The sequence below is a fragment of the Sorex fumeus genome, unplaced genomic scaffold, assembly GCF_029834395.1.
Source record: "Sorex fumeus unplaced genomic scaffold, SorFum_2.1 ptg000034l, whole genome shotgun sequence".
Lineage (NCBI taxonomy): Eukaryota > Metazoa > Chordata > Mammalia > Eulipotyphla > Soricidae > Sorex > Sorex fumeus.
The window spans coordinates 43,902,221-43,914,469 of record NW_026606091.1 but is presented as its reverse complement, the minus strand read 5'-3'; the positions used below and the strand labels follow the sequence as shown (position 1 = coordinate 43,914,469).

Sequence of the window (12,249 nt, the reverse complement as noted above, 5' to 3'; positions counted from 1 at the left end):
CAGAAATTACTCCTAGCGGTGCTTGGGGGACCATATGGGATGCCAGGGATTGAACTCGGGTTGTCCCGCATACAAGGCAAAATGCCCTACCCCCTGTACTATCGCTCTGCTCCCCCACTCCGGTTTATTTTTTTGAACAACAAAAAAATGTTGCCCTGAGACCTCCTGGAGAAGCAGGTCATATCTGGCAAAGTGCCTTCCTTACTCCCCTGTATCATTTCTTAAAAAGAGTTTTTGAGGTCAAAGAAGGTAATTTGGCAATGCTCATATGTTTCAGTTGCTTAGAATTCTAGTTTAAAAGTGGCGTTTCAGGGCCTGAGGTTCAGGCGCTCGTCATGCATGTGGTCCACGCCAGTTCAAATCTCCAACACCATAGATGGTCCCTGAGCACCACCAAGGGTTACTCCTGAGCACAGAGCCAGGAGTGGCCCCAAGAGCTACCAGGAATGCCCTCCCTCGCCCCTACCCTGTCCCCTAAAAGTGGTGGTGTGTTTCTTTTGCATTTGTAATTCCTAAATGATGGGTGTGCATAGGGAAGCTAAAATGGTTTCTTCTCATTAAACCATTATCGGCTTGTTGAGGTATATTGGTGAGAGCCCTTCGTGTATAGAGATTCTGGAAGAAAAGACGAGCTCCGTGAAAATGTATGTACAGAAACTGTAGCACTGTCCTCCCATTGTTATTCGATTTGCTCGAGTGAGCACCGGTAGCGTCTCCATTGTGAGAGTTATAAGGCAGTACAGAAACTAGTTGACAAAAATACCGAATTTCTCAATGCCTCCTTCCCCAAGACTCAGCCTCTGTCTCCCCTTCCCTTTCCTGCCCCCCAGTAACAGTGTATAAGTTTGAGAAATAATTCAGATATCTGAAACAACTCACACTGTGCAATCTCTGGATACTAAGTTCCCTAAAAGTCATGTAAAAATCACAAAACTGAGAGAACAGACAGACTCTTCTGGTGTGGAACTCGAACAGTCTCTCAGATAATGATCCCAGCTCCTCAATGATGGAAGCCAGCACTTGTACAATCACTATTTTTTCCATGAGCAATTCCGTATCAAGAAAAAAGAGAGTGAGCCAAGTGGGGAATTGATCCAACAGGGCTTGCGGCTGGGAAGTACCCCAAGAGTGGTGAGTAAATCCGAAAATGTTAAGATGAAAGAGAAAAAGCAATTGGAGAGTTAGAGGAGAGGCCAAACTCTTCCTCTGTGAAGGATGGAGGTTCTGCCTGGTGATGGCAAAGCTGCCTTATCTGTGTTAGTCGCCTGGGACTTCCGGAGCTGCCAGGGCAGATTAGCATGCCAACATCCAGCTATAGACCCGTGAAAAATAAGTAAACACAGGATATCTGTGTTTTCTTTTCCTATCTTGGTCTGACAAAAACTACTCCAGGGCTGTTATTTCAGAGAAAAGTATTTGAAAATATGTTTCACATCTATTTACTTTATTTCCAATGTCAAGAAAACGCATCACGTGGTCTCTTGGCTCTCCTGCAGGTTCACGCGCTCTGTCCACTGCTGGCTGCCCACAGCTTCTTGCCAATTCTGCGAACGGATGGAAACTCTTTTCCTGCTCATAACGCCCCAATCCTCCCTTGGGACCCTCCCTTTGCAGACGATCTTCTTTCCCCTTTCATCCTCCCTTGGGACCCTCCCTTTGCAGACGACCTTCTTTCCCCTTTCCTGAGAGGAGGGGCGTCTCCCAGCCTGTCTCATTGCACTAGCTCCCGTGTGTTCCTTTTTTAGCCCCACTCCCTGCCTCTTCCCTGGACTCTCTTACCTAGGCTTGCCCACTCCTGCCCTCGGCACCCTTTGCTGCAGAAACGCTCACCCCTTTCCATTTCGTCATTACTCTGCCTCTTTTTCCTTTTTTGTTTTCAAGTCCGAGTGTCTTCATTCTAAGAGTGATGCATTCCCTAGAAGATTCTAACTTTTGAATCTGCTCCTGCTTCTCGGAACCCCTCCTTTATCGTCTTCCCTTAGCCTTCCACAGCTTTCTAGTAAATTCTAGGATCTACTCGAATTTCTTTCTTCCCTCCACCCTAGCCCCCACTTAGAATGGACAAACCCCAGTCTCTTGCACTGATTAGATCTGGCACTAAAATATTTCGTTTTGCAGGTCCTTGCAACTATGGAAAGACTAGAGAAAGTGAATAGTTTTCAAGAGTTTGTCCAAATATTCAGTCAATTTGGAAATGAAATGGTGGAGTTTGCACATCTAACTGGAGATAGACAAAATGTATGTATTTACTACATTTAAAAATCTTCAAATAAACGCACACTCTTTGATTTGGATGGCGGTGTGATGGTATTGCCGTATTGAAGCCTGGTCTCCTTGCTTATGAATTTTATAAACTTTGTTACAAACAAGCCACAAAAAAGAAGGTAAATCTGCAGGTCTTTATTTTTTGTTTCGCTTTCTTTGCACTTCCAGCAGTTACCTGTGTTTCCGCCACAGTCTTCGGGAACAGTCATCCTCCCCTGCAAGGTCCAGCCCAAATGTTTCCACTTTCATGAGACTTTCCATTTGCCTTCTAACAGAGCTCCGCAGAGAGAGTCCTCTTACATAGTTTAGTTTTGTTTTGGATATCTCTTAGTATTCTTTCTTCAACTTTTTACAGATTATTCTGGATATTCTTCCTTTCTGCCGTTTTTCTACGTTAGATGAAGAGCAGTAATGCAAGTCCGTGTTTCCTTACCCTGGCTTTATTTTCGGTGCCTTATATACGTGATCTCATTTAATTATCAAAACATCTCATGAAAATAGACATTATCATTACTGTTTCACACATGAAGAAACAGCACCTGAGAAGATAATAGACTGTCCTTTTCCGTAAAGATCATTTTTATTGTTTTAGCTTTTTCCTCTGTGCTCAGGGAGGCCTGTGGGCCACTCTCAAAAGTACTGGTTGGCTGGCGGTTCAGTGTGAGGGCTGGAGGATGCAGTGCTGCATGGACCCTGTGGTGCCAGGGATGAGCAGGGCCACCCCCGCAGTCTTTTGTGACTTACACGTGTTAAGTATCCCCTATGCACCTGATGCTGTGTCTACTAGAATCACCAGGTTTTTTGCAGGAAGTACTGTCTAACATGATACAGAGAAGAGGAATGGATAGAAATTTTAGAAGTTCCCTCAACCCTAGTTTTTCTTAGGTAACTTTGATGGGTGATTCACATGTAGGACAGAGACCTTGAGGATTTGACCTTGTCATCGGAACTGGCTTTTAGGTTACATGCAGTTTCTCAGGGGCTTGATGTAGAAAGAATTTGCCTTTTGGGTTCCTATTACAGGAAGCTCGACTGGGATTCACGTAAGTGAGCTTTTATAGGGATATCTTTGAATTCACTCTGATTTACTTATATAAAAGGCACATTATTCTCAAACTTTAGTGCTTTGTATTTTATAAGAAAAATGCTTTCACTCAACTCACCAAGGAAAAAAGACTGACTAATGTGACAGAAAGAAAATTGTGTCGTTCAAATTTCTGTGTCCATAAGTAAGAGAACACAGCTGTGTTCATTTGTTTATATTTTATCTAGGGCAGCTTTCACTTAATGATGGCAGAATTAAGTATTTGTGACAGAAGCCAGATGGCCCAGAAAATCTAGAGTTTTTATTAGCTGGCCTTTTATTGAAAATGCCTGTTGAACTCTGATTCGGATGGTTGTCCTCAAATTAGAATCACGCACATTCCATCAAGGGCTCTGTGAAAAGCAACTGAAAGGTAAAAATCAAGACACAGTGCCTGCTTCAGAGCTCATTACGTAGGAGGGTAAAAGTATGTTCCCACAGTACATCTTCAGAACATTTCAGAGCGGCCTGTGGGTGAAGTTCAGAGCTCAGAAACCTCATATTGAGATTAATGAGTCCTTAGATGGAACCAATCAGCAATAGACTCAAAGAGTTGACATCTAAGTGTCTGTTTAAAAAAAAAAAGTTAATGAAATCACAGTGAGATAAACAGTTGCAAAATTGTCCATGATTGGGTTTCAGACATACGATGTTCAAATACCCGTCCCTGCACCAGAGTTCATTTTCCACCCTAAGTGTCTGTTTTGAAGGAAGTAGCAATCCATGTTGCTTTTACTTAAGCACAATATATGATACTTGTTTTTCTGCTTGGGACTGAGGTATGTCTATACTGGATATGAGATGAGCCCCCCAGAATGTGAGCCCCATGCAGCCCCCGGCCTTCAGTGTCTGGCTCTGCTCCCCTAACCAAAGGCCACTCTGCTGCGTGGATATGCTTACTTGGCGTGGTTGCATTTCATAACACTTCCGTCCTTTCACTCTGTCACTCCCAACACCCCCCTGCCCAACGATATCACTCAATTGTTTAGCGTTACTATTTTGAGTAGATACTTACTGGGTTGTTTACATGACTCTAAACTGGTAAGTGATCTTGTTTCATTTTCAGGACCTGAAAGATGAAAAGAAAAAGGCGAAAATGGCAGCAGCTAGGGCGGTCCTGGAGAAGTGTACGATGATGCTTCTTACAGCGTCCAAGGTGAGGAAACGTTGGTTTTACTGTGCTGTAAATTAATCAGGAATTCTGATTTGCTGCTTCCAATTCATATCGTTCAGTTTTCAAGATCAAAAGTGATAAACCCGAAAGTAGAGCCTGATTGTCAAATCTCAGTTACTCTTTGTGCCAGCTCCCTTGCCCAGCTTCAGAGAACAATTAACCTGTGAGTCAGCGTTGGTGAGCCACTCAGCGGAGGAGGCGGTTCACCCCACTGGGCCCGAAGGGCTTGGCTAGTCCCTTCGGGGAACCAGCACTTTGCACTCCGGAAGAAGCTGGGCAAGTTTTAATTTGTTAAGTAACAGGAGAGCACTAAGTGATTCCTTTGTTTATTCTATAAATTCATAACTCTCCTTCCTTATTCTGCACAATTGTCACTCAAAAGCTTGTCATTCCAAACCAGCAAATTGGTACAGTTTAAGAATAAACTCGTAAACCTCTCATTAGCTATTGAATTAGAAGGGCCTTTTCTGCTCAATGGACTTACTTGGCTAGGAACAGTCACGCTGCAAAACCAAAGTTTCCTGAAACTGGCTGGCAAGGCCCTGGTAATATCTAGCCCTTGTGCAGTTTTTCATTTTCATCAGTTATTGTGAGTCCAAGATGCATCCATGATCTTATGCCATCTGTTCATTTCCCCTTGTTCTGTTTGTTTTTTTGGTTGTTGTTTTCTGTTTGTTTGTTTTTTTTTGGTTTGCACATGCCAAACAATATCTCAAAGTGATTTAAATCATGATGAAGATAAAGGAGTTTCCCCAAAACCTTTCGGGAAAATGATTGCTGTGTAAAGATATGGTTTTCTGCTCTGCCTTTTCCACTTAACCTTGCTGTCGCTTTCTGCTCATCGTGCTTCCACTTTTAGTGAGGAGAAGCAGCGGGGTGAGCCAGGGACGCAGGAGCTTTGGGTAAAGAACCGTTTTTATTAGCATGACCTGTTCTGTGTCAGATTTTGTGAGTTCTGCACTGGGGCAGTGGTAAAGAGGCACTTTTCCATTCCTTTGAAGACGTGTCTCAGGCATCCCAACTGCGAGTCAGCCCACAAAAACAAAGAAGAAGTGTTTGACCGCATGAAAGTGGCTCTGAACAAGGTCATCGAGATTGTGACCGACTGCAAGCCAAATGGAGAGACGGACTCTGCGTCTGTTAGTATTTTTTCCGGGATTAAAGAATTTAAGGTAAGAATAAAGAGGACGTGTTTTCATTTTGCCTTGGGAGCATCAGTCTAGGGAGGCTCCATAACTTTGCATAACAGTTTAGAACAGAGGCAAAACAAAAAGTATTTTTTGGTCAAAACAGTGCCAAATGAGAGTGCATGCTTTGTTTGTGGGAACCAGCATCACAGGGTCCCCTAAACATTGCTGGGAGCAAACCCCCATCCCAGCACAGTGGGTAAGCAAAGCACAGTGCCACTGTGTACACACTGTGTCACTCAGTGTGGGTGTGAGACATGCAGAGAACCCTGTTCTTGGCTTAGAAGAGCCCCCTGGGTCCTACTTTGTTATGTGGATAAGCTGTAGCATCCTGGGCCGGGTATGGCATTTGCCTTGCACGTGGCTGACCCAGATTCAATCCTTGGATCCCATATGGTCCCCCAAGCACCACCAAGAGTAGTTCCTGAGTGCAGAGCCAGGAGTAACCCCTGAGCATTGCTGGGTGTGACCCGAAAAGAGAAAAGACAAAAAAAGCTGTAGCCGCCTCTCCCCTGTTTACAGGATTGTTTAAAGATTCTTTTTTCCGATCCCTCTGGAGCTATCTGGAGCAATAGCACAGCGGGTAGGGCGTTCGCCTTACAAGCGGCCAACATGGCTGACCCGAGTTCGATTCCTCCGCCCCTCTCGGAGAGCCCGGCAAGCTACCGAGAGTATTCGATATGCCAGACACAGTAACAACAAAGTCTCCAATGGAGACGTTACTGGGCCCGCTCGAGCAAATCGACGATCAACGGGAGGGCCTTTACCTTTACCTTTACCTCTTTTTATGTGGGCTGAGAGAGGAGATGTCTTGTGAGAGGTCAGTGGATAAGGAGGGAAACCAGCAGGGTTAGACCCACAGCTTTTGCCTCGAGGCTGCAGTAGTGGTCCCAGGTTATAGCAGCTGGGCTCAGCCTGCTGCCTGCTGTGGACCCTTCCCCATCACAGTCAGTGTCACCGTCAGCCGTTCTCTCCGTGGCACCTGTTGGAGAATGTGCTCTGTAGAAGGACAGGCGTTGTGAAGCCACATCAGTGATCGTATAAATGGTCTTTATTTTGGGGGGAGAACTCACGTGGTGGTGTTTGGGGATCACTTATGATGGCATTCAGGAACCACGTTGAGCCAGGAATTGAATCTGGTGCTCCCACACCAAAGGCAAGGCATGCGTTTCAACCCTTTTAGCCCTGACCCCAACTAAAATGAGAGCATTTTTTTTTTTGCTTTTTGGGTCACACCTGGCGATGCACAGGGGACCGACCATATGGGATGCTGGGAATTGAACCCGGGTTGGCCGCGTGCAAGGCAAACGCCCTACCCGCTGTGCTCTCTCTCCAGCCCCATGAGTGCATCTTTGTTTGTGTGTTAGCTTCTTCTTTCTTTCTTTCTTTCTTTCTTTCTTTCTTTCTTTCTTTCTTTCTTTTTTATTATTTAATTTTTTCTTTATTATTTCTTTATTATTTTTATTTTTTTTTAACTAACTGTGTTCAGTTTATCAAATGCATGTTCTCAGGTACGGGATGGAGACTCAGAATTAAGGGATATGTCTGATCGGCATGTGAGCTGGGTCTGATTCCTGTTACCATAAAAACAAAGAAAAAAAGATCATTCTCACTAATGGGAAAAAGCAAAACCATAACAGAAATGATTTGTGGCCAACATGACAGATTTGGGGAAGGGCAGGGAATTTGGTCCACATCCACTGGTGCTCAGGGGCTACTCCTGACTCTGTGTTCAGGGGTCGTTCCTAGCAGTGATCTGGTAAGCGGGATCAAATCAGGTCAGGCAAAGGTGCTTTAAGACAAGTACCTTAACCCGTGCTCAGTCTCTTCAGCCCAGCATGACTGATGATTTTTTTTTTTTTACGTTGCAGCAGCTTAAAGTGCTTTGCTGGGAGTGGCTCTGGTACGCCCTCACTCTACTGGATTTGACCCCTATAAATAAAAATCCCTGGGCTGGGAATGTGACTCAAGTGGTAGACCACTTGTCTTGCCTCCATGAGATGTGTGAGTCTTCGACCTTGATCTCCAGCACTGCATGCCCCTCCCTGAGCACTGTATGACAATAGAACCCCCCCTTCCCCCATTATTTTCAGTTTAGTTTTAAAATGCTGGCTCAGAGCATTAAGACCCAAGCACATGATTCGCATGCAGGAGCCTGGGTTTGGGTCCCAGCACTACACAGTTCCTTGTGAACTGCCAGAGTAACATGGATGTGCCCCCCCCCAAAACAAATTCATGATTAGAAAAAATGCAGTCATTAAATTTGCTTATAGCTGGATGGACATGGAGAGTATCGTGCTAAGTGAAATGAGTCAGACAGAGAGGGACAGACATAAAATGACTGCACTCATTTGTGGAATATAAAACAATATAATATGAGACTAACACGTAAGGACAGTAGAGACAAGAGCCAGGAGGATCGCTCTGCAGTTTGGAAGCCTGCCTCATGTGCTAGGGGAGAAGGCAGCTGGGATGGAGAAGGGACCCCTAAGTCAGTGATGGTTGGAGGAATCGCTTGGGATGGGAGATGCGTGCTGAAAGTAGACAAGAACTGAACACGATGGCCTCTCAGTATCTGTATTGCAAGCCACGATGCCCAAAAGTAGAGGGAGGAGAGTAAGAAGGAAGGTGCCTGCTACAGAGGCAGTGGAGGGGGTGGGATGGGGGTGGCAGGAGGGATACTGAGGGAGGGTATTGGTGGTGGAAAATGCGCACTGGTGGAGGGATGGGTGTTCAATCATTGTATGACTGAAACTCAATCGTGAAAGCTTTGTAAGTGTATCTCCAGTAATTCAATAATAAAAAAAATTAAACAAAACAAGACAAAAGAACTCCTGCCTACCGAGGATAGAGTGACTATTGAGGACAGCTCAGGCTAAAAGGAGGGGAAACAGACGCTGGCATGTGGCCTTGTGACCTTCCTGAGTCTTGGTAATCTTGTGGGTCATGTCGAAATGGGCCATATACAAGGGTCCACTTGAAATAGCAGTTGTGAAAGGACTTTAAGGAGCTTTAAAAAAAAATGCTGAGGAAATGTCACATTTGCAATCACTATTGTTGATTCTTGACCCCAGTTGCCTCTCAGTTATGGTTCATGGCCTAGAGGATGAGTAAGGTTGAAGTGGCATCACGTGTCTTAGAAAGTGGAGAGACAGGGCGGGGTGGGGGGATGGGGGGTGGGAGGGATACTGGGATCGGTGGTGGTGGAGAATGGGCACTGGTGGAGGGATGGGTACTTGATCATTGTATAAATGAAACCCAAGCACAAAAATTTGTAAGTCTACAACTGTACCTCATGGTGTTTCACTAATAAAAATTAAAAAATAAATAAAAATATAATGCTGAGGAGAAAAAAAAAAGAAAGCAGAAAGACATATAGTACCAGTCACCTGTGTCCCTCATGCATTCTGGGAACTCTGAACACAGGGTGACTGGAGTGAGGGAGTCTTTGTGTGCTAAGAGGTGATACGTAAAGGGACCTGGGGGTGGTCCAGTGGCAGAGCCCCTGCCTTACAAGCATGAGGCCACAAGTTCTAATGTAACATATGCGCGCGTGTGCACACACACATGCATTCATACACGCAAGTCACTGCAGTCGTGCTGGGCATGGCGGTTTTGACTCTGGTGTCGCGGAGTATGAAATCTTCTGTGCACCATCACCCAATCTGTGAGCATCCTAACCCAGTGTGAAGCGCCTGGCACACCCACCAACTAAGTGGGTGAGCACCTTGCCTGAGTGCTGGCATCCCCCACTGCAGCCACAAAAAAGGGAAGAAAAGGGAGAAGAAAGGGACACGGAGTGAGACAAGATTCTAGAGGGTTCCATGCTTTGCAAAATCTGGGTGTGATTTCAACGGTAGTGAGGAGCCAATTAGAGGGAGTTAGCAATATCTGATTTACATATTAAGTTTCGTCCCTCCTTCCCTCCCTCCCTCTCTCTCTCCCTCCCTCCCTTTCTCCCTTCCCTCCTTCCCTTCCTCCCTTCCACCAAATGGAGGAACAACCAGATAGGTGACTTGGAGAGTCTGGCTGAGAGAAACACTACCTGTGTGAATCCTTCCATATCTGTGCCCTCTGCACCCTTCCTCCGGGCTCAGCGCAGATCCATAGATGGGTGTAACATCTGTCAGGACTTGGCCTCAGCATTTTCTCAGAACGTACCTCCTTTACCTGGAGGCCACTTCATTTTTCCTACCAGTTGCTACATGACAATAACGCTCTCGCTGCTGGAATGTATCAGTGACTCAGGAGCTCTGCTCGTCTTCTCAGGGGTGTTTGTGCCGTGCTCCTGCTTCTTGGTGGAGAGGGAGCCCCGGCCCATGGGACAGGACAAAGAAATGGCAGGATAAGAAATGACTGTGCGTTTTGGCTGGGGGGGGGGGGGGTGGACACTGACTCACGGGGATGCAAATCATCTTTGTTCTCAGAGGAGTATGGACATTCTCCGGGAGAATCTTTACTTCCAGTCAAAAGAGAATCTTTCTGCCACACTGGATGTCATCTTGGAGCGTACAGAGGACTTCACCGATTCAGCCTACACCAGCCACGAGCACAGAAAACGCATCTTGGAACTGTGCACTCAGGCAAGAACGGCACTGCAGCAGCTAATTTCTGTGTGGATGCAAGCAGTAAGAACTTATTTTCATCCAAGCGAGTCTCTGTCTCTCTGTAATACTTTATTATTTTGGAGGCACCGTGATTTATAAGATCATTCCTGAAAGACCTCATGCACGCACCATTCTAGCACCACACTCTCCCTTAGAATGCCTCCCTCCTTCCACTATTGTCCTGGGCTCTCTGCCTGTCTTCCCCCACCTGCTACCATTCCCCTGCCATGGTAAGCTCAGCTCTGCAGATCACTTCTCATGTTCAGTTGCCTTTGTCTGTTTTCCCCTTGCAGTGTGTCTTGACTTTGGGGGGGTTCTTTTTTTTTTTTTAAACTTTTATTAGTGAGACACCATGAGGTACAGTTGTCGACTTACAAATTTTGTGCTTGGGTTTGTTTTTGGGCCTCGCCCAGTGGTGCTCTGGGGTTGCTCCTGGTTCTGTACTCAGGGATCACTCCTGGTGGGCTCTGGAAACCACATGGATTGCTTGGGGGTTGAACCCAGGTTGGTGGAGTGCAAGGCAAGCGCCTCCCCACTGTGCTCTTGTCCTGTCCTACTGTGTGTCTCTGTATCCACATATGACAATTCTAAAAAGCACATTCAGATTCAGGGGCTGGTGAGATAGTACAGTGGTTAGGACTATGCTTGCCTTGCATGCTGCTGAACCAGGTTCAATCCCGCCATTCCATGTGGTCCCCTGAGCACAGTCAGGAGTAATTCCTGAGTGCGGATCCAGGAGTAATCCCTAAGTATTGCCAGGTGTGGCCCCTCCAAAAAAAAAAAATTAGGGAGCACATTGACTGGTTTGTAAAGTGGGAAAATATAGCTAAACAATTCAAATTCTGTTTTCCAGTCTACCCAAAAGTGAATGAAAATTTTTACATGTGCTTTTCTTAGAGTTCAGATAATATTACCATTTTATAATTTTTAGCTCAAGTAAGATTAGACTGGCCAGTTAAAACATGGGCTAACACTCCGTCTGTACTTTTAAACATCGTCTAGCAAAGCAAGAAAACCAAAAGCATTACTGAAGAACTGGAACTGACGATACTGAAGATCAATCAGAGCCTCAGTGAGCTGAGGAGAGAAGTAAGTGCGGTGTGAAATCCAGACTCCGGAAATGATTTGCTCATTTGCGTGTTGTGTGTGAGATGTATGAATCTTAGTGTGTTCCTGCACTCAGAAATTGGTCCGTATCCCCATTTCCTTCGTTTTCGTTGGACTGCCGCTCACGCTTGGCTGCAGCCCTCTGGCCATGGCCGTCTTTGTGGTGGCAGCAGGACCATGCTTGCCATGCGGGGTGACGCCACATTGAGCTCGGCCTCTTGTTTGGCGGCCACATCCAGCAAGTGCTTACTCCTAGCTCTGTGCTCAGGGATCCCTCCTGGAGGGACTTGAGGAACTGTGTGTGGTGCTGGGGATCAAACCTGGGTTGGCTGCATGCCGGCTGTGCTGTTGGTCTGACCCCAGAAAATGATTTTTTTTTTTAATTTTTATTAGTGAGACACCATGAGGTACAGTTGTAGACTTACAAATTTTTGTGCTTGGGTTTCAATTATACAATGATCAAACACCCATCCCTCCACCAAGTGCCCATTTCCCACCACCACGGGTCCCAGTATCCCTCCCACCCCCCATCCCCTCCATCCCACCCTGCCTCTGTGGCAGAGCATTCCTTTTTGTTCTCTCTCCTATTGGGTGTTGTGGTTTGCAAAAGAGGCAATGGGTGGCAATCATGTTTGGTCTATAGTCTACTTTCAGCATGCTTTCAGAATCCTCCTACCACCCTTTATTTGGTGCTCCCTTCTCTATCTGAGCTCCCTTTTCCCCTAAAATGTGTGGCTGGCCTCCAAGCCATGGAGTAAAATTCCCGGCACTAATCTCGGCCATTCTTGGGTGTTAGTTTCCTATTTTGTTACTTTATGTTACCCA

The 12,249-nt window shown here is 45.8% G+C and overlaps 1 protein-coding gene across 1 annotated transcript in view; it reads left to right on the top strand.

The window, feature by feature from the left end:
* CTNNAL1 (catenin alpha like 1) overlaps nucleotides 1-12,249 on the top strand; it is a 64,417-nt gene that overhangs the window by 25,258 nt on the left and 26,910 nt on the right. Inside the window, exons 4-8 of the mRNA XM_056116998.1 lie at nucleotides 2,119-2,238; nucleotides 4,416-4,505; nucleotides 5,525-5,695; nucleotides 10,138-10,338; nucleotides 11,320-11,406. Of these exons, the coding sequence (XP_055972973.1) occupies nucleotides 2,119-2,238; nucleotides 4,416-4,505; nucleotides 5,525-5,695; nucleotides 10,138-10,338; nucleotides 11,320-11,406 (669 nt within the window). The remainder of the gene's footprint in view (nucleotides 1-2,118; nucleotides 2,239-4,415; nucleotides 4,506-5,524; nucleotides 5,696-10,137; nucleotides 10,339-11,319; nucleotides 11,407-12,249) is intronic.